We start from the raw sequence: 24,033 nt of genomic DNA, 5'->3' as shown, positions 1-24,033 counted from the left end.
GTGAATCTGACTCCTTGGTGGTGATTGATTGTCTTAACCACGATAAGGATATCCCATGGGATATCAATTCTATTATGCAGGATATCAGGAGTTTAGCTAAGAATTGTGTTCTCTGTTTCTTTTAATTTTGTCCCTAGAAATTGTAGTAGTGTTGCGGATTGGCTCTCTAAGTATGGAGAAACTGGTGCCAATTATTTTTTGTCTTGTATTCCAAATGATCTGGATAAGCTCCTCCTGATGGATGTCTCTGTTTCTTTGCAAGGAATATATTCATTCTTGGCAAAAAAAAGTGACTTATGCTGCCTTCCAGGACGAATTCAGTTTTGATAATCAGGAACTAAGTAAATACTTTGGTAGTCTGATTATTAACATAACACATCTGGAAAATTGATAATGTTTATAGAGTGCCTACAAAGTCCAAGTAAAATTACTAAGTACGGAATCTTCAGCTCAATATTTCAAGGTTTGTGGTACAGGATAAAAGTAAACTGCAAAAACAATATATTTTGAGCAGTTGGTAGAAACGAGATTAAGGGAATTTACAGAGTGCCAATCAGTAGTTAGAAACGAGATTAAGGGAATTTTTACAGCAATTATAAATTGTTATCAAGTAGCTCTTACCTTGGTAAAATTTTCTACCCCTGTTCTAAATCTGGTTTAGTGATCTCCATGCTAACTAGAGCTCTTGTATAATGTACATTTCCCTCTACGTAATGCAAATTGCAGACAGCTCCTTTTCTGGGTTACAAGAGCAAACCTTTTTTCCTTTATTGCATAATGCTGGCTAGGTTAGTAAGAATTGGCTCCTAAATTCTAAAAATTGCGACACGGAAGCTTATAAAAATGTCAGGAAGTCTCGTAAGTAAGACAACTGTCCGTAAAGACGTGGCGATTAACATGATGGCAAGTGAATATATAGATCAGAATGATTCGAGGAAAGGGTAACAAAAATGACAGACAATAAGAAACAAAAATCATTGAAACACATGTCTATGTAAATTTCATTGTATGGGTTTTTCCTTTTAATGAATATGGCAATGACAGTTCAACTATGTACAAAGTTATTTAGCAGGGCTAGCCAACAAATGGCCTCCTCCTGTTACGCCGTCCAAACAAGGTCCGGAATCGAGTATAAGACAGTCAGGCATCGACACTAATTGTTTATTTATTCATATACCTACGGAGACATACTGTTTTTGGATGTTTCCTGCCCTAACAATTTTCCATTCTGTATTGTCTGACCACCAAAATGCTCAACAATCTCTTTTTTATTTTCTTTTCCAGTTTCTTTAATTTTTGGAACTGTTGGCAATTAATTGCTGAAAAATTCAGCCATCAACCTGTCATAATTCTGTTAAACATGGACATAGAGTAATGAAATTACCAAGTCCCCAAGATCAATAACCCAAGTCTACCATATCAAGGCTGCTTCATACAAAATCTTTGAATAAAAATTTCTTAATGGAATGACCGTATTTTGTTGTTTAGTCAATTCCCAGTGCCAGTTCAATTTTATTAGACCTGTTGTATTGTATTAATATAAAAATCAAGATAAATGATTTAATATGCAAGATTGAGAATACATCCATGACCAGAGCAGTTTTTTGGGAATATGAATTCACTCCTTTGACCCGCTGTCAAGATGTCATCTTCTTTTTGCATAATCCTTTAAGAAAGTGGAAAGAACGTTTTCCCTAGCTAATAAGAAATGTGTAATTGAAAATTAAAATTAGCATCCTAAATACTTTGACTATAATAACAACACTTGTTATCTGACCTTATCAAAATCCTAATACAAAAAAAATATCCAATATAAAAAAATTGATAATGAAGCTTTCATGACAGCTTCTCAAACTATATAATTACCAAATTTTATGTTTATTAAACAAAAAAAATGTCAAACTGTCCTAACAAAACCCTCATCAATAATTGAGATTAAAATATAAAGAACAGAAATGCAGAGGAAAAGAAAGAAATAAATAGAGAAAAAGAAAAAGAGCCAGTAAATTGCAAAGAGCTTACTGGTTTACGGCTTTTACTATGCAAAAACTAATGTAAATGCATTTTGCTTGAATTACAGTTTGTAGAAATGACGGCCACAGAATAAAACCTACATAGGAAATAAATGAATGTAGGCCAACAATTAATCGACACAACAGAATGGACTTGCTCTGGGTGTTTTTTTCCCCCAGCAAAAGGCAAAAAGAGCACTAGGATACCAGCAATAATTAGAATACATGGCTTCATTACAATTGGTCAAGAATTCCAAATCTAACTGCTAACATTTGAAACAGATAGAGAGTAGTTTTAAGAAAACTAAAAGGTCTAATTCATATATTAACTTAATAAACATGTGGAAGATTTCAAAAATGGAATCAACCAAAAAATTTAGTACAAATGACCCTACCCTTCAAACTTGGGGAAAACAAAAAAGAAGAAAGAAACAAATCAACCACCAAAACCATAAAGAGTGCGGCCCTGTCTCTTAAGAGCGTAAACAACGTCCATAGCAGTAACAGTTTTTCTACGAGCATGTTCAGTGTATGTAACAGCATCGCGGATAACATTTTCAAGAAAGATCTTGAGGACGCCTCTGGTCTCCTCATAAATGAGGCCACTAATACGCTTGACTCCACCCCTACGGGCCAGCCTGCGGATGGCTGGTTTTGTGATCCCTTGAATATTATCTCTCAGCACCTTCCTGTGCCTCTTCGCTCCCCCCTTTCCCAGCCCTTTCCCTCCCTTTCCTCTCCCTGACATTTTTTTCTATTTTGTTTGCTATCAGTGTCAACTTCGATGTTCGGATGGATGGTTATGAAATGAGAAAGATGGATTTATATAGGAGCATCTTCAGAATTTCAGTTTCTAATTTTTAAAAATTTTCGAGCGCCATAAAAGTACCGCCTAATACTCTACACATTATTGGCTGTTAGATGTAGACTTATCGACGGATTAGAAGTTCGATCCGCGTGAATGTTAAACTTTTAATTTTATCCGTTGATTAAGTTTCATCCACGGATATCTTTGATCCGCAAACGGATGTGGAGTGCGATTAATATTGGAATACGGGAATGTTGTCGTTTTACACTGATATACCCATCAGGCATGCGACTGTGGGTTTTTAACTTGGAATAAGGTTCAATTCACCCCCTAAACTTATAGAAAAAGATCAAATCCACCTTTTTGACCTTTTTGGATCAATTTAGTACATGACTTGTCGGTTTGGCTCAAATAACCTTTATTTTAGACAATTAAAAGAGAGTGTTTTACAATCTCCACAGAAAGTGCATGAGTTGTGCAAAATAATAATTACTACTATTAAGTCCCATTTCTTTTCATCTTCTTTTTCGTCCTCTAATTCACAATTCTCACACAATCCAACAATCTTCATTTTAAAAAACCAACAAATCAACAATCTTCCATTCAAACACATCCTTACTTCTGCAAATCTAAATGAAAAATAATTCAATTCAAACTCATTCTTATTTTTAAAAATTTAAACAAAATTTTAAATCAATTTAAAGTTGCAGTTGTTTAATTAAAATAAAACCTGATTTTACTAAAATATTTCAATCCTAAATCAAACTCAAATATGAAATTTTAAATCACTCTAGTAAAGAATGGGAAAAAGAAAAAAGAGGAGAAAGAGAAAATATCGTTTGAACTGATAGCAAATTGCCATCTCTATGCACTTGAAGAAAGCATAAATCTAATATAGCTTTTACTTTCGTCATTGATGTTGCGATTGGAGATGAAGATTAATGGCGGTGGAGATGTTTTGTGACATTTGAGGAAATATAATTTAGGAGAAAAATAAAAATAAAAGAATGATTATCATTTTTTGGTTTAATGTTTGATATTATTGGTGGGTTATTCTTGTTGTTGATGTTGCTTCAAATGTTAAGAAACGTGTTAGGTGTTGATGGTAAGGGAAGCACAACTAGTAGGTATTAATGGTGAGGGAATCGCAGCTGGTGATGGTGGGGTTTTGTTTTTAATATTATTGTATTTCTTTACTAACTAAATGAGAAAAATAATATTTTATTATTATTTAAATTATTTAAATGACAGTGATTTACACGAACACGTATATGGAAAAAAAAGGTTAAGTGATCTAATTTGGTAAAGTTCTAGGTTAATTTAAACAAAAAATGTCAAAATGGAGTAATTTGATCTTTTTTGAAAAGTCTGAGGGGCAAATTGAACCTTATTCCTTTTAACTTCAACAATTGGCACACGGTACTAAAACAACAGATAGTATCATCCAAATTCATATAAATCTTTTTAACTTGTTTTTATGTTAATAACAATTAGGGTTACATGTAGCCACCATACAAGTTAATGTGGTAATTAATACCAAGTAATGGCTATCAATGTGGGTAGTGGTTATTAAGAGTCACCATATACAAGTTAATGGGGTAATTAATACCAAGTAATGGCTATTAGTGTGGATAGTGGTTATTAAGGCCATTTAAGAGTAAAAGTAATCTTATGTGTGTGAGTCTATTTTAGTAGTGTGTTGTTCAAAGAACATTGAGTTTACAAAATAAATATGATGTCCATAGGGAGCAAAGGAAAAATTTGTTTCATACTCATTGTTTGATTTCTAACAAGTTGTGCAACATGATTGTGGATAGTGGAAGTTGTACCAATGTAGCAAGCACTCTGCTAGTGGAGAAATTGAAGTTGCCTACTACCAAGCACCCAAGACCATACAAGTTGCAATGGCTTAATGAAAGTGGAGTTGTAAAGCTAAATAAGCAAGTTTTAGTTTCTTTTCAAATTGGTAAATATAAGGATGAGGTGTTGTGTGATGTGTTGTCAATGTTGGCCGGACATATGTTGTTGGGGAGACCTTGGCAATATGATAGAAGGGCTAGTCATGATGGATTTAAAAATATGTATACTTTGACTATGGATGGAAAAAGGTTTAACCTTGGACCATTAACTCCAAAACAGATTTTTGAAGACCAAATGCGCATCAAGCAACAATATGAAGAAATGGGTTCTTCATTGCGAAATTCTTTGGGAAGGGAAACCTTTGAGAGTAAAGAAAAAGGTGAGATAAGTGAACCTAAAAATTCCAATTCTCTTGACCAAAATGGGAAATACATGGTGAGAGAAAACAAAGAAGGTTCAAATGAAAGAAAAATGAGTGTTTATGCAAAAATGAGCGATGTGAAAGAAGCTATGCTTTTGAGACAACACATGCTTGTACTTATGTACAAGGAGATTTTGCATATTTCTAACGAAATAACCAATTGTTTGCCTAGTGTTGTTGTTGATCTTTTGCAGGTTTATGAAGATTTATTTCCGGAAGAAATCCCAAATGGTTTGCCACCTAAAAGAGGCATTGAGCACCAAATTGATTTCATACTTGGAGCAAGTATTCCAAATAGACCAGCATATAGATGTAATCCGGAGGAGACTAAGGAAATCGAAAAGCAAGTGAGTGAGCTTATGGAGAAGGGTTATGTTCGTGAAAGCATGAGTCCATGTGCCGTACCCGTCTTGTTAGTGCCTAAGAAAGATGGAACTTGGAGGATGTGTGTTGATTGTTGTGTCATCAACAAAATCACGGTGAAGTATAGACATCCCATTCCTAGGCTAGATGATATGTTGGATGAATTGCATAGTTCATATTTATTTTCAAAAATTGATTTGAAATCTGGTTATCATCAAATTAGAATGAGAGAAGGTGATGAATGGAAAACAGGTTTTAAAACTAAACATGGTTTATATGAGTGGTTAGTAATGCCTTTTGGTTTAACTAATACACCAAGCACTTTTATAGGATTGATGAATGATAATCTTTGTTTGCTCTTTGTGAGTATTTTTGCTTAAGTTCTTGCATGAACTTTGAACTTATCAAACTATTTTTAGTTTGTGGCGTTCTCTAACCAAAATCTTGTGTTTGATTCTTACTTATCAAATCATACTTGGTTTGTGGCGTTTAGAGTTGAATTCAAGTACTAGTTTCATTGTTGGAACTAGTTTTTCCTAACTTCACTTGAGGAGATCCTTGGGTTTTGAAATCATCTTGATTGGAGGGTGCTTTCTTGCATTCCATATGTATCATAACTCATTAGTTATTGGGGTGTGTGGTTGCTAAGATGATGATTTCCTATCATTCCCATCAAATCTAATTGCAGTTCTCCTTCGCGGTGTCCACAAATTAGAGATTACAGAATTTAAGAATTTCTAAACACTGAATATAGTGTTTGAATGAAGCAATCATCCAGTATCAAATGCTCCAATCTAATTCTGAATTGTTTTATTGCATTATTTATATCTCATTGAATACTATATTATGTCTGCATATGATTCAATTTCTCTTACTGCTATTGGACTCCTAACAAAATGCTGGCCGTCGCTCCATGTCAAGCTCCCAAATCTGTAATCACCCTCCACTTTGTCACTTGAAAAGAATGTCACTTTGAAGGATAGGTTTTTGGTGGTGGAGTTAAAAATCAGAACTTTAGGTTCTAATCTTATTCTTATACCAAATGGAGGTTCTACTTTTGCTTTATACACTGACTTTATATGTCCAACATTGGTTACCTTTCTTGTCACTGTTACTTTTCTTTTCAGATTTGGAATAGTCATAGAAGGCAGGTTTAAGTTCAGTTTGAAGTTGCTGCTGTTTTTCTTGCAGAATATGGTGGCCTTGGCCTTGGTTAAGCTGCTAATCGACGAACTGCTATATCCCATGGAGCAGAGGAACTGGACATAATCCTCTTTGCTAATATCATAAACTAGCCCTGGATTCACTGCTTTCTCAGGAGTCACATGTCCTCCACCTATGTCGAATGGGTCTGCTGGCTTGCTAGTTGGGCCTTCCGAGTATATATTCATTCCATCTGTTCCGATTTGGGAAGCTGCATTTTGCATTCATTCCATCTTTTTTCAGAATCTAAAAATTGGAATGGTGTTCTCGTGAAGGTAAATTAGATATGGTTTTGAATTTAATTGACCTGTAGTAACAAGAGCGGATCTTATGGCTGCAGGAGACCAATTTGGATGCACGGATTTTATGAGAGCTGCTATTCCTGCCACATGAGGACAAGCCATTGATGTTCCTGATAGCAATGTATATGTGTTGCGATTTTCATTGTCCGCTGGTCTATACGCAGCTAAGATGTCAACACCTGGTGCAGCTATGTCAGGCTACCTCCATCAATCGAAAAATCGGAGTAGGAGTTATGCACATAATAGAAGATAAAAATATAACAATAATAAACATAAAGTGATGTCCAAGAGAAAGTGTGTGGGACATAATCGATGTGTTCTCTCTCTTGAATAATTGTTGCAGAACCCTGTCATCAATCATATTCATAACTATTATACATAACAATGCTAATCCTGGTTAAATGAAAGGAATGGATGTCTATTATAAAAGATATAGATTCCTATCCAATACCTTTAGCACCAATGGAGAAATTGAACTTGGTCCTCTGGATGAGAACGATGCTACCCTTGGAGATGCCTGATTACCGATAACAGTCTTGGGGAAACTTAGCTTTGCAATTGGATACCTTCAGGTATAGGCGAAGTTAGTTTATGGTCTATGCTTTTCTCTGTGTCTGTGTGTGCGTGTTTGCACCCCTTTTCAAGGAGGGGGTTTACGTTTCCTCACCTTGTTTTTCTAATGTAAGAAAGTATGAATGTCCCTACTTCATAATCTACTTTGATACATGGAATCAATTTACAGCTGTCAAGCCCATCATTGTGAAACTGTGCAAATATGAGTGCAATCCCTCCTGCTTGGAACACTGAGTTTGATGCAGATACTATATTCTGTGTATCTGTTTTTGAGAAACAAAGTATGACTTTTCCTGCTGCTAACGTTGTATTTAGACTTCCAAGTTGACAGTCCTTACTGTGGATATGGAATATTGTGGCACAAGGAGTGTAAAAGGAGAAGGGGCAAAAGATCATATAAAAGTGGAATAGAAAAATGAAGGCAAGAAGAGAGAAATCTCACGCCGAATCATCCAGGGAGTCAACAGCTATGCGTTCAGAGTATGTAAGGCCAAGAAAACCGTGATGATTTCTACCTTTATCAATAGATTTGCCCTGCAACAGACTAGGTCATTAAAAATAAACTTATAACACAACTGTTTGCACATTTGCTTTCAGGATTATTGCCTTACCCATAGTGTGCTGTTGTTTCCAAGAGTGATTGCTGTCGGAAAAGCCCTGTCGATCGTAGTTGCTGCAACAGTGATGAGCCAGGGCGCGGTGTTCACAATTGTTTGCGAGGTTGGGCCATCGTTTCCTGCTGAACAGATCACAGGGATCCCACTTGCAGTTGCATGGAAGGAACCAATTGCAATTGCGTCACGCTGATCAGCATAGGAGAATAAAGGAATTTCATTGCCAATTGAAACTGATAGTATATCCACTCCATCTTGTATAGCTTTATCAAATGCTTTTAGAAGATCAGCATCTGTGCATCCTCCAACATCAATGCCCCAACAAACCTTGTAAACTGCCAAATGAGCAAGAGGTGCTCCTCCTCTGGCCAAACCTGTAGCTAGTCCTTTATAGCTCGCATTCTCCACAAAGTAGCCAGCTGCTGTTGAAGCTGTATGAGTGCCGTGGCCGTCTCCGTCCCGTGGTGATAGAAACTCCGTACTGTTAGTTGTGTTAACTGGCTTTTCTATCTCTTCTCTGAATCCTTTTATGAACCAACGAGCCCCAATGAGTTTTCTGTTGCAGTTGGAATAGTTAAAGCATTCTCCCTCTTGGCATATTCCTTTCCAATGAGATGGAACAGGACCCATTCCTCGATCATTAAAGCTTTTGGACTCTGGCCAAATTCCTGCTTACCATTCTCTTCCAAATTTAATTCCTTATCTAAATACACGAAAATTTATTAGGAGAGATAATACCTGAATCTATGACACCAATGATGGTTCCTTCCCCCATGTTGCTTTGTGCTAACAGATTCTTTGAGGAATGGTGATTCAGCCCGATAAATTCCCAGCTTCTTGTTGTGTGGAGCTTGTGAATGCGATTTGGAATTACTTGGATGACACCAGGAAACTCTGCAGTATAAGGGCAACAATCATTAAAATCTCGGGGATAATATACCTTACATTAGAGTTTTGAGCTGAGCAAATCAGAGTGCCTGCAATTTTTACTGCCTGAGCCTCTGTCAGCCTTGCTGCAAATCCAGAAAAGCCATGCTTATAGCTGTAAAGAATGGAACTCTTTGCTGCTTCTTTGCTTCATCAGCAAAACAATAACGTTAGATGGTTTTCTATTTGAAATAAGGCGATGTCGATATTGGAATTTTACAGTAAGCAGTGTAGATTACCTCCCTAGCAAGGTTGACAACATTTGATGGTGAGACTTTTTGGTAGTTGCTGGATCTTCATACTTCTTCTCTCCCATGTACACAATATGCACCTGGAAAATATCCATTTAGAATTGTATATGAAGAAATTCTGACACTGAACCTAGTTAAATGCATATACTCACTTTCATTGTAGCCTCAACATACATTACAGAAATTTGAAGATAGTGTAAAAGTAAAAAGAGAGGTAAAATCATAATCAAGTTGTTTTTTCTTGTTCCTCTCGAGCTTCTCAATTTGGTATCCATCAAACAATCATTCAAAAGAGTTTCGACTTTATGAATTTGTGGTTATAGAGTTTAATTATGAGGTAGTTCTTGTAGCAAAGTTATACTAGAACTTGATGGATATATTAAGAGGAAAGTGGTCTTTCTCTTTTGTTGCACTTTTTTCTTTTTGCTCAATTGACAAAAAGCAACTGTATGGTTTATTGGTTGGCATTGTTGGAAAGATGCTAAGTGCGAATTTCATTTATGATATTGGGAATTATCTAACCATGTGAGGCATGACTTTTGTAAAGGAATGCATAAATTTGGAAGTCAATGCCTCTATTTACCTTTCCCTGTCTATTTTATTCGGTAAGCTTTTGCAATAAGCCACAAATGCTTGTTAAGACGCATATCTGCTAACACATAAGAATGATTTTCAAGTACTTTAAAAACATAGGATTGATCCTTTCTTGGGATAAGATGATTATGTCTACATTTTTCTTCTACTTGACAGTGATTTTTTGTGCAAGCATTTGCAAGGAAGTATGATGTCTGTTGTTGTGAACTGGTTGATGCTAATGTCGTTACTGTTACTGAAGGATTAGGTTATTATTCATTGTTTATGTTCTCTACTTCTCTACTAGGTTGATGATGTGTCTTCTGATGGTCAAAATGGACGATGGGAATGTAAGCCTCCTACTTATGGTCATAGTACTCTCCTTTATCTGAAGCCCGGCCGTAAAGAGATTCCTTTTTCTTATTCTCCAAGTTGCTCTTTTGCTTTAGTTTTTGCAAGTGGAGTGGTGCTTTTGCAGGCATGGCTAGAGGGAAGGTGACAGTGATACAGACAGTGAACACCAACATTATAATGCTAGCAAAAAGCTGGCCGAAAAGATGACAACATGCACAAAGATGAATGAGTGCTATGAAAAATGATACTCCTGCCAAAGTAGAACTTCTGGAGGAACAACACTTAATGACTAGCTTGCTCAAAGAGAATTTGCCTAAAGCACAAAGCAGATTGAAATAATATGCAGATGCCCATATAAGTGAAAGAACATTTGATATTGGAGATTTTGTATACCTCAAGTTTCAACCTTGCAGATAGACTTGTTTAGCTCTAAGGAAATAATTGACGCTCAAAGCTAGATTTATGGGCCTTCTCAAATTATTGAAAAGACTGGTTCCGTTGCCCACAAGTTGAAGCTGCCTGATTCCTGCTCTATCCGTCCTGTCTTTCATGTTAGCTTACTAAAGAAAATGGTGGATACTCATCATGTTACACAGCCTTCTATTCCTCCAATTGGTCCACACGATCACCACCACAGGTTGTGACATACTTATCCATGGTCACTACCGCAGGTTGTGGCATACTTGCTCGAATTGCAGCTATATCTGTCTGTGATAATACAGATATAGCTCTTGAAATTGTAGGCTACTGTATCCATGCCATAGTTCAAAAGGTTTAAAGAGAACTGAGCTTTCAATTTCATACCTTCAAAATGGCTGGAGAAACTCCTCTAGATGAGAAGTATACAACCCTGGTCGCCACAGGATTCCCTACAAGTGTTCTAGAGAGGCTTGTTTTCACCGAGAGAGATCTGTTCATCCACACAATTAATGTGTCATATGTTAGAAATCAAAACGCTGATGCTGGTGATATGATAATACTAAATGATGTTAATTCAAATACTTGCTAGAACAGATGTAGAGCAGTTTCTGGGTGCCAAGCTCATAGTTTACTGCAATGCAGGAAAAGTCATCGCTGCCTGGCCCAAGGGCATCACCTGGATCCTGAGCCACAATCACCCCCACACCACCAGCTGGTCTCACAGTAGATGCAGCACTTGATACTGCAGCTCGCCTAATGAAGCATAGTACCACTTTTCCATCCACTGAAGTGTTATTAAATGATAGAGATTTTGCAGGCGCTGCAATAATACTTTGTGATTTTAGAAACTATTTTTTTCTACTTCATCATCTGCTATGTGCCCAAATAATATCAAAGAGTATATGATAAATTAATATTTAAAGAGTACCAGCAATTGTTCTTGTTCTAATGGTTATTTTAGTAAGGAGGTAGAACTAGCAACTTTTATGATCTAAAACAACACCAAGGAGGACTGCATATACAGTTGCTATGACGATTATTTTAACCAATCAGAGGCTGAAATATAGTGATAATTTGACAGCAAACAATAATGAAGATCTTATGCCCTCTGAATAAATAATCAAGTGTTGAGACCTGAGTTCTAATTTTAGAAATTAATGTATTTTATGATCTTTTTTCCAATTCCTGTTTCGATCTGACCAATTTGTACAGTAGACTAGTCATACTGATGTTAGCATGTCATGATGACGGTCAGTTACGTTCTTGGGATAATTACCCATATAAACTATATGAACCTGCGGGATAGCTTCGGGATTTAATTAGATAAAATATTTCTTTTCTTAGGAGAGGAACTCTTTTGAAATATAATATTACTTGTTCTGCTCTTAGCATTCACTGATACTGTTAAGTTGCTCCAGCCATTGAGAACAGTAGAATAGATACTATCATACAGACCGAAATTATATTTCTCCTTCTTCCCCAGGAGAATAGAGCCCATTACCTCTATAATGAAGATGAAGTGATAAATGTGCTTGATCGTCAGAGATTTATTAAGTCAAATGCTCGGTGCAAGGTGCATACTCTTACATCTAAGTTTCAGTTGTCCAGATGATGGTTTTGCAGATAAAATTTGACTTTTAGCATCTGTCCCTCCTTTTTTTGTTCTTTCATATATGCATTGCCTTAAAGTAGCTTTCTTGCAATGTAATCCCTTGCCATACTAAGGATGAGTCAATATCATTGTTAAATTGGCTGGGAGATTTTCCTCCTAAAAAAGGATGAATTTTGCAAGTCCTGTGATTTCTTCTTGTTAATATGAAGCGTGTTTTAAACTCCCCCACAGAAAATAGCTCAAAGGAGTGTAAATAAAAAAGAGCCATATTACAAAACAAATTTTGTGCAGATGAGAATGAGTATATTAGAATAAAGATTTTGAAATAGGCAGCTTGCTGAATTTTCAGAAGAACTTCTCTTACTTAAACAAAATGGGAAAGAAAAGAGGATAGTATAATGATCTAATGTCAGGAGCCTTGACTTTTGGATGCATAATAATGTATTATGATCTGCCCCTTCAAATATGGGTGAGATTTATAGAGGAGTACATTTAAGAAAATAAAAAACCTTTGACCGAAGCTGCAATTTAAATGGTAGAAATGTATAAACAATAAATATTTGCTGCATTTCTTAGTTTTCATCAACATGAGGTTGTAAAATATCTGTTCTAACCGACATGGGACTTGCTACAGTATGCACACCATTAGTCCATGATAGGCTTCCAAAATAGTACCCTGTGTTCACCTGGTTGGCTGCAGTAACTGTGACAGTGAAGGTGATTTTCTTAGTTTTTCTGCTGAAAACCAAACTATCTGGTTTTACAGAGATATAAGTGCCAAATGGTGGCTCAATCACTACTCTGTAAATGGAGTTAAGGGCTCCTACATTTGTTACTGTTCTGGTTAGTGTAACTGACTTTCTAAGATTCGGTATAGTTATAGAAGGAAGGTTAATGTCTAAAATGGATGTTTCATTTTTAGGACATACTACAGGTTGTCCTGTGAGACTAGAGATAGCAGTGTGGTTGTAGCCCATAGCACAGAGATAATGCACGTAATCAGGTGTGCCCATGTCATATACTAGACCAGGGTTTGCTGCTCCATTTGGGTTTGCAATGCCTCCTCCAATGTCGAATGGGTTAGCCAGCTTCTGAGAAGATCCCTCCGCAAATATTGGATAGCCTGAAGGATGATTTCTCCATGCTACATTCATAATTATGAAATGTAGTCAGTGAAAAACTGGGTATGATCCTTTTAATTGTAAGATAGTGCAACCTGTATAGAAATGAAGATGACAGAAAGCCATACCAGTTGTGACAAGTGCAGATTTAATGGCTGCTGGAGACCAATCAGGATGCAATGCTTTGAGAAGAGCCACTATGCCTGAGATATGAGGTGCTGACATTGATGTTCCTGAGTGCATGGTATATCCATTATCCTCAAATGGATCAAGAGGTGAAGTAGCAGCTAGTATGTTCACTCCTGGTGCAGTTATATCAGGCTGTTTCCATAAATAGAAATTAAAAACATTCACAAGTTATTGAACCGGCAACACTGTGTATTCGTATCAAGTTATATTCAACTTGAGAATGTACCTTAAGAATCGCTGGAGCAATTGAGTTAGGCCCTCTAGATGAGAAATATGCAACTTTTGCCAGTAAAGGCCTTCCCACAATTGTTTTTGAAGGCCTCAACTTCACTTGAGGGAACCTGTGTATAACCAATCCAAATAAGTCACAAAAATGGAATTAGAGATGGTGATAATCAACTGAAGGTAATAAGGTAGCAGGAAATGAATATTACCTGGTAGAACGGATGTAAAAGAGAATCCGAGTCCCAATTTCAAAGTCCACTTCAATGCATGGGAAGTTGTCATTGCAGGGATACAGTGCATCACTAGGATTCTTGGCAACAATTAACCCAACTCCACCTGCTTCCTTGACAACTTCTGCAGCACTTGTTACTGAAGACCTACGAGCTGTTGAGGTGAAGCAGAGCACCACCTTTCCAGCAACTAATGTAGCATTAAGTGATAGGGACTGACAGGCACTGCAATCAAACAACACAGAGTTTCAGAAAATAAATTCTCTTTCAGCGCATGTGCTAAACAAGTGGAAGTTTTTGTAGTCTACCCTGCAGCATTGGGGTCAAGCCCTGAGGCCTGTGGATAAAACAATCCTCTAAAACCAATCTCTTTTCCAGTAAATGTGGCTTGGCCCTGCAATTTTTATACCAAAATTCAAAAAACTACTTATTATTGGGCTGCAAAGAATGGTGGAAAGAGACTCATCATTCTACGATTTAAATTCCAAAGAAGCTGATAAGTAAAATGATACCAGGAATGTTCTGTTGTTCCCAAGTATTATCGGTGTCGGAAACGCTCGATCCATGGTGCTTGCTGCAACAGTCAAAATCCAAGGTGCTGTGTTCTGCACAGTCTGAGCTGAAGGTCCATCATTTGCAGCTGCACAAACGACAGTGATGCCCCTAGCAACAGCATGGAAGGAACCAGTAGCTATGCCGTCGCGTTCATCAATATCTGAAAATAGAGGAATTGAAGAACCAATTGACAGCGACATCACATCAACTCCATCATGTATTGCTTCATCAATAGCCTTCAAAATGTCAGCAGATGAGCATTGTCCTCCAAGGACATCCCAACAAACCTTGTAAATAGCCAACCGAGCACGAGGAGCTCCACCTCTTATAATCCCAGGAGCAAGACCTTTGTAGCTAACATTGCTAACAAAAGCACCAGCTGCAGTGCTAGCTGTGTGAGTCCCATGTCCATTTGCATCCCTTGCGGATAAAAATTCAAGGTCGCCGGATGTGTTTATGGGCTTTCCATACTCAGCCAGAAATCCATCAATGTACCAACGGGCTCCAATTATTTTCTTGTTACAGTGAAGGGTGGGATTAAACCGCCCCCCGGATATACAAACACCTTTCCAGTGGGATGGGATGGGTCCAAGTCCTTCATCGCTGAAAGCTTTAGACTCGGGCCATATTCCTGTTCCATCAGGTTGCTTCTTATTCAGAATTCTTTACAGTAATGTGTGTGTGCGAAAGAGAGAGAGAGAGAGAGAGAGAGAGATAACCTGTGTCGAAAACACCTATGATGACTCCGTCGCCCATGCTGCTATTATGAAGTGCATTAGTAGGAGAATGGGAAGAAAGGCCTAGGAAGTTCCAACTCCTAGTTGTTTGTAGCTTGTGAAGACTATTTGGTATAACTCGAACTACTCCTGGCAATTCTAATGTGTGGCAAAACAATCAGTTGAAAAATTTATGTCTTGCTAGTATTTAAACATGATCATGCCCTATGGACAAGCAAGCGATAAAGAAATACCAGAAAGCTTTTGAGCCTGAGACTCTGTCAGCTTGGCTGCAAACCCTGAGAAGCCATGTTTGTAGCTGTACACCATCAATTCGGAGGCTAGTTCCTTGCTGCAGCATGAAAATTGACAAGAAGCAGTTTAAGATTATATATTCGCGATAAAATTGTTTCTCCTCTTTGACAATAATATTTATTTCTTTACCTCCCAACAATATTGGCAAGCATATCATGATGTGAATCTGTGATGAGCTTGAGATCATCATGCTGCTTCTCTCCCAGATAAACAATATGAACCTGTTGTTTAACATAAAAAATTCATGGACATTTTACTCTCCTCTTTTTTGCTAATCATAATATATAGTTATTGAGAATAACAGAGGTGCTTTCTTGAAAATGTACGTACGTTGCTAGTGGCCTCCACCTTTGTCACCAAAACGCCTTGGCCACAAAGAAGGACAAGAAGATTAACCAAAAATGCACAAACTGGTACTGATATTGATTTGATCATTTCCTTTTCTGTCTATGTCTCTGGAATAGAGAAAAAGAGGGAGATGCAAAAGATCAAAGATCAACCAACTTGAAACTGGAAATCTCTTGGACTCATAAGCTATACCAAGCATGAATGATTTGCAGGCACTAAAGATCCATGAGGCTTAGGAACTAAAAGAAATCGAAGGTCAAAGTTTGAGACGTTTAACATATAAACCAGTCATTTGGATTTGTAGCAGACCATAAATAAACAGAAAGTGGAAATCTTCGTAAAAATGAGTAAACAGATGTAAACTTGCTCATCTTGGAGCACGTTAAAAATCACTTACCGTGCACGCCGTGTTCCTTGAAGATCAATAAGCTTTCTATGCTGTTGTGGCTTCAGGGAGTGCAAACCATGCTTTTCTTAACTTGATTTTATCACTTGTTTACAGATTTGTGGATATGGGGGACAGTAATTACTTAAAGCATTAACCTATCTTGCGCACCAAGAGAAACTCTTCTTAACAACAACCAAATGTCATTTTCCGTGCACCAAGACTTTAAGGTATGAACAAGGAAATTTCCCTTATTCTGCAAGTATCACTTTCTCATGAATACATGATGGGTTGACATGGGTTGATTTAAGAAAATAAGAATTGGTGCGGATATATGTGTATTTGCCTAAAGTTGACTATCATACGTTGAGAATTGCTGTCATAAGGCTTAAAAGAAAGCATGGAATTAGTCAATTTAAAAAATCTCTTTATTTATGTATTACAACTAATTGGTTAATTGGCATAAAGCTAAAGACTAAACAGTGGGCGGCTGAGTGCTGAGCTTACAATTTTCTTGCTTTCATCAGAAAAGGGATGGAGTAAAGGCGCATAAAAAAGCTTCCTCGAAGTGAATCATATTTGTTTAAGATTTTCACCATGCTTTTCTAACATTCTTTCCTCTTTCTTTATTTGTACTTCTATCTTTTTTTCTGTTTCCTTCTTTAGTAGAAGTGGACGTTCTTAACTCATTTGACAAGCTTGTGTGCTTCTTAACACAATATAAAAAGAAAACATATATATCCATCCGATTGAATGAGCCTTCATTGCTAGCCACTGCCACAAGGAAGTAGAATCTCTTTTCTTCCAGAAACACCTTTTTTTCCTCTCTCAATCTCAAATGGATCCCTGATTAATTTCATAAAATGAATGTTACGCCAATCTTCAAAAAGTTGGTGATGATGTTTTCACATAGTCGCCATCTTCTGGAACCCGTCAATGAATCATTTCCGTCTAGAATCCTTCCAAGTACAGAAAGGTCAAAAGATGATAGGAGATCTCTAGATCAGGCTTCATATTATATTCCTCGTGCAGTTTCCGACTTTCCATCATACGAAGGTTGTAATCTTTCACAAGCAACTAACAACGTCAAACTGCTCAGTTTCCTTACATCCACCAAGTCCAGAAGTGGAGAATCTGATTGGCAATACAACCTGAAAATAAAAAAGAAAATGTAGGACAAGGCCATTTTTTTGCTGATATCTTCAGACTTCAATAATAAAGTTTTTTAAAAGTCAGGAAATTGCTACGCCTCGTAACCAATCTAACCAGACGGGTATTCCATTAACCCCGTAATTATGCGGTCACTTTAGTGTTATGGGCCAGAGTATGCAAAAGCTGGGCTGGCGTCTGATTGTAAATGAGTAGTTAATTTCGTGTTCCATTCAGCACTAGCATTGGTACACGCTCAAAAATCCACCATCTCTTTAACAGAAAGGAAAAGAAAAATCCACTATATCCTGTAACCAGTCGGCCCCAATAACCAATTGGAACCATTAAAGGAATTCCAGAAGTATTAAGTTCAACACGCTGGGACAAGGTAAAAAAGATTCAAAAAGTGAATACTTCTATTTCCCTTTACAAAGGCTTTTGTAGCCACCGAGAATGAAGACAAAAATGCAATTTTATACCTTGTATTGGTTCTTTGGAAATAGCAAGCAAATAGGTGCTGGAGTTTAAAGCACGGTTTCCTGACCGCTTTCCACTAGCATTTGCGAAAATAACATATTTGCAGCACTAATCGTTTGGGCACCTGCAGGATTAACATGATTAAGATACTAGCCAAAACGATCTTTAGAATTATACAATGAAAAGGTGAGCTTACTGAACACTGAATCAAACTTGGAAGAAACGATTACCTGAAAATGGGGAAGAGGGTTTCAAATTGAGCAGCAGTAAGCAAAAGAAGATAAGGGGAAATTCCATTTTGGATAGATGGAAAGGGAGCATAGAAAAAGCATAATGACCAATCAATTATCACTTAAAAACACGGGCCACCCACGGCCATTCACCAAATATTAACCCAATGCAGCAAAGTGCTTATATTTCTTTTGCATCTAATTGACAACTATTAATTTATAGTCAACTTTAAAGAACAGAAATCATAAGATACCATACAGGCTTCTGTTCACAAACATAGAAAACGAAAATTTAGTAAACCTGGTTATAGTGTTCACATTTATACTTCATTGCTATATTCACATTTATACTTCATACTTTACTCTTGTTTAACAAGTTCTGGTCACCTAACACCCGAAGTAACTTCACTTATGATGAGGTTAATACCATGAACCCAAAGTTCCAAATTTGCAGCAGAGCTTGCCTCAAAGTGAACTTCCCTATGTGTCTCAGTTATCACCCTAAAAACGATCCTGTTTCTGTCCTCAATATCCTTTTTTCTATTCTTTAGAAAGTTCTCACTTGGCCCTGCCACTGCTTTGCACACCACGTTTCTTCGACTTGACTTTCCCCATGTTATCGTGCCAGATTTGAGCATCTGAACTACTTTTCTGTGTGGTGATCCTCTCCCCTCACGGGTGTGCTTCCACAGATCCTCCCCTGACAGCACATGAGAACGAGCTAGATGATCAAATATCACCCTTTCTGCAGCCTTACATTTATTGCTTTTGCCAGCAAAAGATAATGCTGTCTCTCCTGTAAAATTGGCAATCCCACAATCAGCACCTCGTTGCAGCAAGAGCTTGCAGGCGTCTGCATGGCCTTCCTTGGCTGCAACCATAAGAGGTGAAAGCCCACTGTCATCCACATAATTTATGGGGAACCCCATATCCAGAAGTTGAACCATGGCAGGCAAGTTGCCACTCCTTGCTGCAAAGTGCAGAGCTCCGAACTCAGAGTGACCAGTCAATCTACGACCAAGCACAGCATCAAGCAAAATCTCTTCAAACCGAGTCCTAAGACCAGCATAGGCATGATGCTGCAACATAGTAACCACTCCCTGTCCATCTCTGCTCTTCATACTCATGTCAGCTCCAGCATCAATCAGGAATCTGAAGGCCTCAGTATGGCCAGCTCTTACAGAAACCATAGTGGGTGTCAAACCTAAACCATCATGCTTATTTATATCTTCTTTCAAATACTGGAGGATCAACTGCAAAAGCTCTGTGTTTCCAAGTCCAGCAACAAAGTGCAGCAAAGAGAACACCTCGAGATTGGTGGAGCAGACCCTTCTTCCAGTTATAATAACCTGCCAGAAAAGATTGGCCAAAGATGATCCAAATGCACTTCTTTTTGCCAATTGTATTGCAGTGTCTCCGCTATTATTTAATAGACCCAAATCAGCACCTGAAATAATAAGTTCAAGAAAGCAATCGGGGTGATCAGCTTTAGCAGCCAACATCAGGGCTGTGTCACCAGTTTCTGTCCTTGAATTGACTTGGCAACCATGCAAGATTAACTGTTTTAAGATGGGAAGACATCCCACTCTAGCAGCTAAATGAAGAGGGCGAGATTCATGACCTCTTTTGGTCCTTATCCGGAACTCAACATCAGCGCCAGCAGTAAGGAGCACAGCGACAGCATCAGGATTCTGACAAAGGATTGCGTGGCAAAGAAGGGTTCTGCCTTGTTCTTGATGTTCTAGACAAGAAATTTGGTGCTGAAGCAAACAGTTTAAGATTTGGCCACTTGCTTCATAATACTCAACTGCACACCAAACTCCATCATATGGCTCTCCTAAGCATGCACCAACCCTCAACTCTTCACCTGAGAAGACGTCCCATGACCAAGCTCCCAGCCTAGCAAGGCAATTTGTTCTTGCACCTGCCTAAATATATATGCATAAGCTTGATGCTTAAAAACCAGAACCACAGCCGTAAATAGGACAAGTTTTTTCCTTAAAACATTTGAAAACTAGAGGTGATAAGTAAGAAGGCAAATGTGAAAGTACAATGCCTTGTACATCGCTACTATACTTCAAAGCAGCCAGGGACAAGAACTGTATCAACTATGAAGTGTATGGATTTACCTCCAACAAATACTTAACCATCGAAACTTGCCGGCTTACAACAGCAGCCACCAAAGCTGTGCAGCTAACATTAGCATGCAATGCAGGCTTGAACGAGCGCAAGAGAACTCTATGTGTGCAATTTATGTCTGCTCCATTCTGTGAAAGAAAAAGCTAATTGTGATGTCATATAGTCAGATATTTCCACTTGAAAAATTAGATCAACAGCAATACCCTGTCACCTTGATTAAGGTTGTTGCAACATCAACAAATCCTCTGCAGCTAGCAGATATCAGTGCATGTTTCACCACATCAGGTCCAATCATATCTGACTGTATCAACAGCTCAGCAGTTTTAGCCCGCCCACAGAGGCAAGCCTCAAGTAAAGCATCTTCACAAGCTGATTGAGATGTGCCCGCCTTGAGAAGCATGTCGAGAAGGGTACAATGGCCTTCACGAGCAGCAGCTGTGGCTGCAAAGCCCCGAAACAACTCCTGGTTTACATCAGCTCCGGCAGACTGTAAACTTGGAAGAATACAGTGACTGACATTAGTAATTGATCATATATCTCATTAGAGGCAACCTAAACTATTTAGTGATAGTGCAGGCTGGCAAATTATGACATTAAGCTAGATATACAAAGTCATGCATTTAGTAATTGAAATTTGTACAATTAATTGGATGAGGAAGCTGGTAGATAACAGCTATGAGAGGCTAAATCATAATGCAACAGAAACAAAAAAACAAGCAAAGTGTCATATGTTGAATGGCTAAACAACAAAAAAAAAAAAATCAGTCCATTGCAATTGAATTCATTCGTAATAAGACCCAGTGCTAAGAAACACAAAACTAAATAACATACAAGAAAAGGGTATTAGGAAAGTTCCAAGTTAACTACAACTCCAATATGCCAATAATTTGATTTACTTGGCAACAATAGTAAATAATGCGACATGATCACAGTAACGGGTGCACAGGGTGTATACACCCAACAAACAAGTGTTAATTAACACGTACCCGCAGTATATTGAAGATTGGGCAATGATCAGACACTTAGCTTAATTGTCTATGGAAGGTTAGGTGTATAGACAACGACATACTTCACAATAACAAATGGAACAGAATCCATACCAGCAGTCTCCTGGCAATGTCAACGTGACCTGAATGAGCAGCCGCAAAAAGCGGAGTGACATCAGTCACAAAATCTCTGTATTCGATCTCAAGCTCATCAGCCTCTTCTTCCCTCATTACAGTCTCAATGCACTTCACTCTCAAGCTCACCGTCCCTATGCAATTAACATCTACTGTTTCTAACTTTAAACTCTCTGTCACACATTCTACATCTCCAATCAGAGAAGCCTCTATGAGTCTTTGGGATGGAGTTGCTAGCTCCTCCCTATCTCTCCGGCCGAGATAACTGTACCTTGCCGCCGTTGCAACCATTGACTAAATAAATTCTGATAAAGAAAAAACCACAAAAACTTTTGAGGCCAAATCTTGATAAACATAGAATCAGAGTAATAGTAAAGGGAAGGCAATAATTAAGCGCGAACAGCATCCAAAAGGGAATAATGAATATTTATAATACTTTGAGAATAAGCCAAATTAATTCGTATCGTAGTATTATTAAATTAGCAGAATAAGCTTCATCATCAAGTGAGACTAATAATTGAGGACAAACAAAGATAACGATGTCAACAATTATAGGAGAAGAAAAGACAAGGGCTTGTTAATTTGTAGTGACATAAAAGAGGTGACTGAAATGAAAGCTAAGAAACTAAATCAATGTTAAAACAGACAGGGGACCGCAGCTACAAGTGTTGTTCACCATTGTTAAATGACTTATGAGCGGATATTAATATAACGTAGTGTCTCTCGGCTACTATCAACGCTGTAAGAAAATGGTGAATGCGGAAAGGGACAAACTTCATGAAACAAATGTAATACTCAAGAAACAGACAATTGACATGAATGGAAAAGGTTGTATGAAATAAAAAGCAAACCCAAATAAGGAAATAACAACAGTGAGCATAACCTGAAGTTGACTTTAGAGAGAGACAGACAGGCGTCAGGCGTACGTAGCCTTCCTCCATACCAAACAACAAATAGCATGGAACCAACTTCAAGCTCAACTAACTCGAGCCCATGGCCTAGTCCATCAAAATAATTGGTATTTTTAGGTCTACTCGTATAATAATTGACATCATATTCCAAGCAGGAGAGGCTCAAGGGGGAGAAAGAAAATTCATATATCTCTCGGGCATGTGGCTATGGGTGAGCGGGCATGGTATGCCCGGCCTGCGACCCGGCCTATACCTGTCTTATAAAACTAAGTTCTTCATTGAGGTTTTGGATCCTGAGACTTTTCCTTTAAGTTATAAATGAGAGGAATACTCTATCTCAAAATTTTATACATTATTTATCTTGACATGAGTTGAGAACTTATCAATATATATATATCTAGATCACTTATATATTCGACATATGGACTATCATTTCACAATCAATTTATATTATTTAAAAAATTAGAATTTATATTTTTCTTAATTTTTAAAACCGCTCCAAACATGAATATAACTAACACTACTGCTATGAATATCCATCTAAAATATCAGTAAAAAATAATGTCGATATAGTTCTAAAATATTATTTTTTAAGGTCTTCTTTGAAATAAACCATATTATTATTACATTATATTTGTAGTGGCATTTAAATAAAATTGAAATAAATATTTAGCATCGGGTTAAGCTTCCGATGGCTTGTTAGTTTAGATAGATTGTACGTATTGAAACTAATAATTTAAAATTTTGTGTTAATGTATAGGTCTAGCATAAAATTAATAAAATTTAAATCGATATATTATAAGAATGTCAAATTTTAATGAAAATTTAATTATTATAAATAAGCTAAATATAAATGTTTACTTATATATAAGACATAATTTTATTTTAAACACATTAAATCTTACAATAAAGATCATATAAAAAATGATGAACCTTATGCTGTACCCAACCAGTTAAGGTTAAGTACATCTTATTAAATTATATAATAATATAAATACTAAAATATGAGAAAGAAAAAGTGATAAAGTAAATATTTGAAAACAATTATTTTGAATAGATATTTCGCGACTTTCTTTTCAGAAAAGGCTAACAACAGGTCGGGGCCCATTTTAGGACGAAAGTAATTCGGGTTGGAGTATGGGGGCATCAAAAGAAAATGGAAAGACAAAATAGGAATATGAAATTAAAAGGCAGAAGAAGAGAAGCAGAAAGGGTGAGAAGGGAAAAATGAAAGAGTGGTCTGTGGTAGTGCTGCATTTCATCACATCCTCTTTTGGTCATGTCGTGTAATATTATACTCTACACCGTCCCTCCTTTTTCACAATAGTGGACTGCACATCCTGATCCTGTCCTCTCTTTGGACCATTTTACCCTCCAACTTCTCCTTCAAAATTTTGAATTTTTTTTGACATCTACGACCCCCACTGCCCTTTTTCTATGGACCAAATCTCTCTCTCTAACAAGCCCTTTTCTTTTTGCCTAGAACCCAAAGAAAACAATTTCGTCCTTCCTTTTGGGTTCTCCTACCTATATTTAAATGAAATTAATTTTATGAAAATTTCAAATCCAAACTCATTTTCTTTTTCTTTTTTTCCTTTTCTGAGTATTCCTTCAAAGAGATAGATAAGT

At 37.3% G+C, this 24,033-nt stretch overlaps 6 protein-coding genes across 12 annotated transcripts; 1 reads left to right on the top strand and 5 right to left on the bottom strand.

Annotated features, from left to right (window-relative positions):
• Window positions 1-2,161: 2,161 nt before the first annotated feature.
• On the bottom strand, window positions 2,162-2,812 carry LOC8288873 (histone H4). The gene has a single exon (XM_002518894.4). The coding sequence runs from the start codon at window positions 2,758-2,760 to the stop codon at window positions 2,449-2,451; it is 312 nt and encodes a 103-aa protein (XP_002518940.1). The 5' UTR covers window positions 2,761-2,812; the 3' UTR covers window positions 2,162-2,448.
• A 2,189-nt stretch (window positions 2,813-5,001) lies between these two features.
• On the top strand, window positions 5,002-5,807 carry LOC125370039. The gene is made up of 2 exons (XM_048373616.1): window positions 5,002-5,513; window positions 5,795-5,807. Exons 1-2 carry the CDS (start codon window positions 5,002-5,004, stop codon window positions 5,805-5,807), a joined length of 525 nt encoding a protein of 174 aa, XP_048229573.1.
• Window positions 5,808-6,215: 408 nt separating this feature from the next.
• On the bottom strand, window positions 6,216-11,762 carry LOC8288872 (subtilisin-like protease SBT3.8). 3 transcript variants are annotated; one of them, XM_048374138.1, is made up of 13 exons: window positions 11,610-11,762; window positions 11,264-11,501; window positions 11,066-11,171; window positions 10,655-10,969; window positions 9,323-9,414; window positions 9,134-9,231; window positions 8,895-9,050; window positions 8,154-8,824; window positions 7,985-8,076; window positions 7,637-7,879; window positions 7,421-7,535; window positions 6,975-7,167; window positions 6,216-6,878 (listed from the first exon to the last, which is right to left on the bottom strand). In XM_048374138.1, the coding sequence occupies exons 5-13, from the start codon at window positions 9,397-9,399 to the stop codon at window positions 6,304-6,306; spliced, it is 2,220 nt and encodes a 739-aa protein (XP_048230095.1). In that variant the 5' UTR covers window positions 9,400-9,414; window positions 10,655-10,969; window positions 11,066-11,171; window positions 11,264-11,501; window positions 11,610-11,762; the 3' UTR covers window positions 6,216-6,303. The 3 variants fall into 3 exon arrangements, with proteins under 3 accessions (XP_048230095.1, XP_048230094.1, XP_002518939.2); XM_048374137.1 differs by having other exon boundaries at window positions 10,655-11,501; XM_002518893.4 differs by lacking the exons at window positions 10,655-10,969; window positions 11,066-11,171; window positions 11,264-11,501; window positions 11,610-11,762 and adding an exon at window positions 9,487-9,772.
• On the bottom strand, window positions 10,862-12,179 carry LOC8288871 (subtilisin-like protease SBT3.5). The gene is made up of 4 exons (XM_015718968.1): window positions 12,056-12,179; window positions 11,264-11,465; window positions 11,066-11,171; window positions 10,862-10,969 (listed from the first exon to the last, which is right to left on the bottom strand). The coding sequence occupies exons 1-4, from the start codon at window positions 12,177-12,179 to the stop codon at window positions 10,862-10,864; spliced, it is 540 nt and encodes a 179-aa protein (XP_015574454.1).
• A 660-nt stretch (window positions 12,180-12,839) lies between these two features.
• LOC8288870 (subtilisin-like protease SBT3.5) lies at window positions 12,840-16,716 on the bottom strand. The gene is made up of 11 exons (XM_002518891.4): window positions 16,390-16,716; window positions 15,975-16,099; window positions 15,774-15,865; window positions 15,584-15,681; window positions 15,333-15,488; window positions 14,571-15,244; window positions 14,367-14,452; window positions 14,038-14,283; window positions 13,830-13,944; window positions 13,543-13,735; window positions 12,840-13,437 (listed from the first exon to the last, which is right to left on the bottom strand). The coding sequence occupies exons 2-11, from the start codon at window positions 16,077-16,079 to the stop codon at window positions 12,866-12,868; spliced, it is 2,337 nt and encodes a 778-aa protein (XP_002518937.1). The 5' UTR covers window positions 16,080-16,099; window positions 16,390-16,716; the 3' UTR covers window positions 12,840-12,865.
• A 1,633-nt stretch (window positions 16,717-18,349) lies between these two features.
• LOC8288869 (ankyrin repeat and KH domain-containing protein 1) lies at window positions 18,350-22,665 on the bottom strand. Of its 5 annotated transcripts, none has more exons than XM_015718988.3 (5): window positions 22,377-22,665; window positions 21,473-21,798; window positions 20,584-20,859; window positions 20,363-20,500; window positions 18,350-20,161 (listed from the first exon to the last, which is right to left on the bottom strand). In XM_015718988.3, the coding sequence occupies exons 2-5, from the start codon at window positions 21,782-21,784 to the stop codon at window positions 18,617-18,619; spliced, it is 2,271 nt and encodes a 756-aa protein (XP_015574474.1). In that variant the 5' UTR covers window positions 21,785-21,798; window positions 22,377-22,665; the 3' UTR covers window positions 18,350-18,616. The 5 variants fall into 5 exon arrangements, with proteins under 5 accessions (XP_015574474.1, XP_015574475.1, XP_048230097.1 ...); XM_015718989.3 differs by lacking the exon at window positions 22,377-22,665 and adding an exon at window positions 22,170-22,317; XM_048374140.1 differs by lacking the exon at window positions 21,473-21,798.
• Window positions 22,666-24,033: the final 1,368 nt, after the last annotated feature.

The sequence above is a fragment of the Ricinus communis genome, chromosome 5, assembly GCF_019578655.1.
Source record: "Ricinus communis isolate WT05 ecotype wild-type chromosome 5, ASM1957865v1, whole genome shotgun sequence".
In the NCBI taxonomy this organism is placed as follows: domain Eukaryota; kingdom Viridiplantae; phylum Streptophyta; class Magnoliopsida; order Malpighiales; family Euphorbiaceae; genus Ricinus; species Ricinus communis.
The sequence above is the reverse complement of the archived record's forward strand: the minus strand, read 5'-3'. Positions and strand labels throughout refer to the sequence as shown.